The 5,486-nt window shown below is 45.2% G+C and overlaps 1 protein-coding gene across 2 annotated transcripts in view; it reads left to right on the top strand.

Moving 5' to 3' along the window:
- Positions 1-5,486, top strand: part of LOC102291498 (homeobox protein OTX2) — a 6,893-nt gene extending 1,407 nt beyond the window's left edge. Inside the window, exons 2-4 of one of the 2 annotated variants that reach the window (XM_005917659.2) lie at positions 1,057-1,154; positions 1,396-1,547; positions 1,952-5,486. In XM_005917659.2, coding sequence (XP_005917721.1) covers positions 1,058-1,154; positions 1,396-1,547; positions 1,952-2,578 — 876 coding nt within the window. In that variant the 5' untranslated portion in view covers position 1,057 and the 3' untranslated portion in view covers positions 2,579-5,486. Of the gene's footprint in view, positions 1-720; positions 1,155-1,395; positions 1,548-1,951 lie in introns of those variants that run through there. The other variant, XM_005917658.3, reaches the window with a different exon arrangement.

The following is a 5,486-nucleotide window of genomic DNA, read 5'->3' as shown; positions in this document are numbered from 1 at the left end:
GGGGGGTTGTTGTTGTTGTTTTGCTCGTAAAATTGACCTCCTCTAAAATGATTGACCATCAACAGAGAAGGCTATCTCTTTGTTTGTTTAGATTAAGTCCTCCTCTCTAATCAACACGTTTCGATAGTCTCACCTTTCCAAATCTAATTCTTTAAGGAAAGAGGGTGTGTGTGTGTGTGTGTGTGTCCATACTCCAAGGAGGAGTTTCAACCTTCACTTTGGGGTAAATGTCTCCGTGTTTCAAATTATCTGTTCTTCGTATTTTAATGTCGTTACATTTGAATGCTCAGGGAGGTTTTTAATGGAAACAAACAAAGGGCCGGTATAAAGAAGTAAAGGTGCTCGGTTGTGTTTGAATGAGCTGCTCAGTTTGCAGCGCTGGCTTCTTTTGTTTGTTCCCTGAAGGCTTTTGTTATCAGCATTACTTATCGGTCAACACTGGGCTTTGTCTCTGCAAATGTCCCCCAATCAGCTGTCTATTTAGCTTCGCCCAACCTGTGGGTCTATGCTAATTGTGAGCCCGGTTGGGGCCCAGTGTGTGCGCGCATTTTAACGACAATGTTTTGTTTTCGGTGGGTACTAGTAGAGGAGGAGCGGAGTGTATTTCAGGGGTGGGGAGTTGGAGGGAGGTGTGTGGGGCGGGGCTATAGTAGCAGTGTGTGTGTGTGTGTGTGTGTGTGAGGAGAGGGGAGGCACTGTGTATGGGGGGGTTGATGGCGTAAACGCCTGTCAGCCAGACAGCATCCTCAGTCTGGTACGGACAGCTGGGGGTCTCCACTTGGCTTTAAGAGCACTGCCAGTTTAAGAGGACGCCCACTTCTTTAAACCCGGAGCTCTGCGCACGGAGCGCGTAAAAATTAGCGGACTGATTTCAAGAACTCACTTTAAAAAGAAAGAAAGAGGGCGAAAAATGGTTATGTCTCACTTCAGATTCGCCTGGACGACTTGACTCAGTAAACAGAGACGCGACCGGATTTTTAAAAAATAAAAACAACCCTCTCTTCTGAGATATTTTTCTTATTTCTTTCCATTGGTGCTCCTTTGACCGACACTCAGCATGATGTCCTATTTGAAGCAACCGCCCTACACGATGAACGGACTGAGCTTATCTACCTCAGGAGTGGACCTGCTGCATCCTTCCGTGGGATACCAAGGTAATACCCTGTAAGCCCGCAACCACTTCACGATAGAAAAAAAACTGTCTCTTAAAGTGTCCAGCAGGTTTAAAACATTTAACAGAATGCTGAGTTATCTCAGCTGAAACGCTGATAGTTGTATTTAATGCTCAGGTGAGGATACGGAACAGGCAACATTTCTAGGTGAGAAGTTGCTGGATTCAAATCGTGCTAAAAGTGAGGATGTGCCAATAATGTTTTTCTCCCCATTTCTTATCAGCAACTCCCCGCAAACAGAGAAGGGAGAGGACGACCTTCACTCGGGCCCAGCTCGACGTGCTGGAGAATCTGTTCGCCAAGACTCGGTACCCGGACATCTTCATGAGAGAGGAGGTGGCGTTAAAGATCAACCTGCCTGAATCCAGAGTGCAAGTAAGTCGTGAGCATAACTGATAGCGCGAGCCTGCCGAAGGAGGTCGATATTTGGTAATTGTGTCAGTGAGAGGTGAGAGAGGCTCCCCATTCATAGGAGAGGTTGACAACAACACCTCTGAGACTGTATTATTACTTCCTCATTTATTCCCATTGGGAATGTGCTCACTTGTAATTCTAAAATAGGCTATATTTTTTCCTCGCATTTCTATTTAATTATGGCCCATACTACTCCTACAGGGAAGTGAGATGATGAGAAAAACAGCTAATTTTTGTATTTACCCCACTGCGGTTACGTGTTCAATATTTTAATGTGTGAATTCTTTATTTATTTTAACATTATTTTTCATTATTGCATTTAAAAGAAAATGATACCTATAATAATCCCAGTAATTCTCTCTCAGGTGTGGTTTAAAAACCGACGGGCCAAACATCGCCAGCAGGCCCAGCAAACCCAGACTGGCGTGCAGAACAAGGCTGTCAGCAGGCCGGTGAAAAAGAAAGGCTCGCCAGTCCGAGAGGCCAGCTCAGAGAGCGGAGCCAGCGGCCAGTTCACGCCGCCTTCGAGCACCTCAGTCCCGGCTGTGAGCAGCAGTGCTGCTCCCGTGTCCATCTGGAGCCCTGCTTCCATCTCCCCGCTCTCAGACCCACTGTCTACCTCCTCCTCCTCCTGCATGCAGCGCTCGTACCCCATGACTTACACCCAGGCGACGGGCTACAACCAGGGTTACACGGGCTCCTCGTCCTACTTCACGGGGATGGACTGCAGCTCCTATCTTTCGCCCATGCACCACCAGCTCTCCGCCGCAGGCTCTGCCATGAGCCCCATGAGCAGCAACGGGGTGTCTAGCCACCTGAGCCCGGCGTCGTCCCTCTCCTCCTCGGCGTATGGACCAGCGGGGCTCGGGTTCAGTGGCTCTGCAGACTGCCTGGACTACAAGGACCAAACAGCCTCCTCGTGGAAGCTCAATTTCAACGCGGACTGTCTGGATTACAAAGACCAATCAGCGTGGAAATTCCAAGTGTTGTGAGGGGTACGAAATAAATGGACAGCTGTCGTTAACTGCAGACTGTACAGGCAAATTAAAGCCCAAGGTTTGGAGAGGCAAGTGTGGCGTTTCCCCCCCTCACACACCACCACGACCACAGGCCCTAACTTCTACCTCGGGGCAAAGCATAGACGAGGACTGGCGGGCGGCTGTCTCGCGTGTTGGGCTAACTTATTAAAAATACACTGACTTCTTAACTTTGATCAAGGGAACAAATTTGTTAACCAAAAGTGAGGAAAAGGATCAAGAGATCGAAAGATCCGAATCCTAACTTGGTTGAGTTTGAGGGACATGGTCATGTTTTCTCCTTAGCTACTTAAAGACTCCCTTCTTGTCTTTTGTTTTGTTTTGTTTTTATTATTAATTTTGCTGGATCGCTGAAGAGCCCCTTTGATGAAAGCGCTGCGCAGGAGAACGTGTGCTTGCGCTGTGAGTGAGTGAGAGCAGCTCTGAACATGAACCTGGATGCACTATTTAATTTATGAGAAAATATGTGGAAGTTACGAGACAATCAGTCCATGTGCGTGTGAGCATAAAATCCCTGATGTGTTTATTTTGCCCTTGTGTCTGTATTTTTTTTGTACAACCTGTATGCAATTGCGCTTTGCGCAAAACCCGTGTGCCACGAGCCAGCTGTGAATTTGATAGTTTTTTTAATGTCTCGGGTGTTGTTGATAAATTATTTTAAGGAGATATTAGTTAAAATAGGGAGTGCACGATGAATGAAGCAAGCAGTGAGGAATTTCACTCGAGCTGTAAAGGGCGGGGGGTGGGGTGGGGGGCAACAAACGAACACACTAAAATCCCAATAAAAACAACTTCAACTGATCCACCTCGGCTGCACTTGTGCATCCATCTGATCCATTTCTTGTGTTTCTTTCTTCTTTTATCACGTGTTTCATCGGGGGGGAAAACACAGTATTCTATCGCCTCCGTTTATTCAGTTCAGACATGAATGCCATCGTTTGCGGTTAATTATCTGAATTGTGGTTTCTTACTGCTGATCACAGCTGCCTACACAGTTCACCGTGTCTGTCACAACTACCCGGGCAAGGAGGAATTTGAATTATGACAGAGCTATGTTAATCCCGTCTCGTGAAAGCGGGTAATCCCAACATTTTCATTCACGCGCGCCACTGGCCCGTTCACACGGAGAAATGTGACACGGGCTGTGCTTGCTCAAGAGTCCAGGGGCAAACACGAGCTTAAAGACAGGTTGTGCGCAAAATGTTCCGTTAAACATCAGTTTGGTTCGGAGGGTGTGTGTGATCATCCGCTGAAACGCCAGTGCAAAAACAAATAACACAATAAAACGCTCCCCTTCCTTAGAAATGAAGAAAAAGGGGAAAAGTAGTTTTCTCTAATTGAATATGTTGTAGGCCCAAACTCTGGAGGCTTTTCTTTAAAGACTATTTAGAGAGCACACATGACTCATTTCGAAAATCATATTTACCCACAAACGCTTTTATGCTTTCCTTGGTCCCTGATGAAGTATTCACTCTCAGTACGGTGTTATCACAGCCAGCATCATGTGCAGTTGCTGACATATGGGTTTGTGTATAGTGGTCTTAAACCTATAGCCAGCCGCTTTGGGGTTTAAGGAAGAGAGAGCCCGTGCGTGGATTAAATAATAGGAAGGCTGATGTCACTCCTCTAATTAGGATGTGACATGAGATGTCAGAACGTTCATTGAAATCTGTGGCTTTTTGCTGCCACTGAAGGGTTTTGTATTATTCAGTTGACCCCCAATTAGCACTAATTGATGCGCAATTATGCTTCCGCAGAGGAACAAATGTGACTGCAGCCTTTTGAGCGCTCTTATCTATTTATTTTAAATACCTGTAACACTTTAAAGCTTCTGTGTTTTAATCAGATCGTTTGTAAAGAGAAAAGGCTTGAAATTAGCACAGGCTCTAAAACCTAAATGCAGACGACATTCGTAAGATAAATAATAGATATTATTAAAAATGTAGAACAGCTGTGATGAGTTGAGGAAGAATAAAATTATTTATATGAATAGGGACAAAACATAATATGAGAAATGTTGACTATAATTTATGGAGAAAAATCCCGAAACTGAGGTCTCAATAATTCAATCCACGTATCTATAAAGAGTTGAGCTCCTGATCAGTTCTCGGATAAGAACAAACAAACAAACAATACAAATCAGTGCAAAAACCTGTTCCTAATAAACTGCAGTCTGGATTTTTATTTTTATCGGTCACAACAGTGTCAAAACTCCAACAGGTTTTATAATAAATGTGAGCAAAAAAGCAGTAAGTCGGTCTTCCTGCAGCGAGGGGGGCAACCGGGAGGGGGGCCAGAGTATCCATTCGGTTTTAATTACGCACAAACGGCACTAAAGAGGACATATGGGCCAGGCAGACGCGCTTCATTAATCCTCTCATCGCATTTGAGGATGTTTAAGAATAATAATAATAAAAAGAGCTTCTTCTTGGCTGAGAAGCCCGCATATTTTGTCGACCCTCGCCCCGAGGCAGGGCTTTCCCCAAGCGGCACCACTTCCTCTCGGCCAGGGATTTCCGGGTTTCCCCGCCGGCGAAGAGAAGATCCGAGTGGACGTGCGTCTCGATCCTACTTCACAGCGGCGACGGAGCGGGCACACAAACAACAATTAACTCCTGTTGATGGTGACAAAACGTAACGAGAGAAGGACACAAAAGTAGCCTGAAGTGCCACAACACACTTTTAGAAGTACGGGCTTATTTAACAGGATATCACATAAATTTCACATGGGAGGAAAAAAGTTCCAATTTCATTAGCTTTCTGAGACACTGACGTCATTACAGACTTTTATTTTATTTTTTATTGACCAATAACGTAGCCTATTTGGTACTATATCAGTTTACTTTAGGTTAAGTAAAGAGCA

Source organism: Haplochromis burtoni, unplaced genomic scaffold (genome assembly GCF_018398535.1).
Source record: "Haplochromis burtoni strain Fernald_Lab_line unplaced genomic scaffold, NCSU_Asbu1 Contig_28, whole genome shotgun sequence".
NCBI classification, from domain to species: Eukaryota; Metazoa; Chordata; class Actinopteri; order Cichliformes; family Cichlidae; genus Haplochromis; species Haplochromis burtoni.
Note: the sequence above shows the minus strand (reverse complement) of the source record. Positions and strands in the feature narration are given on the sequence as shown.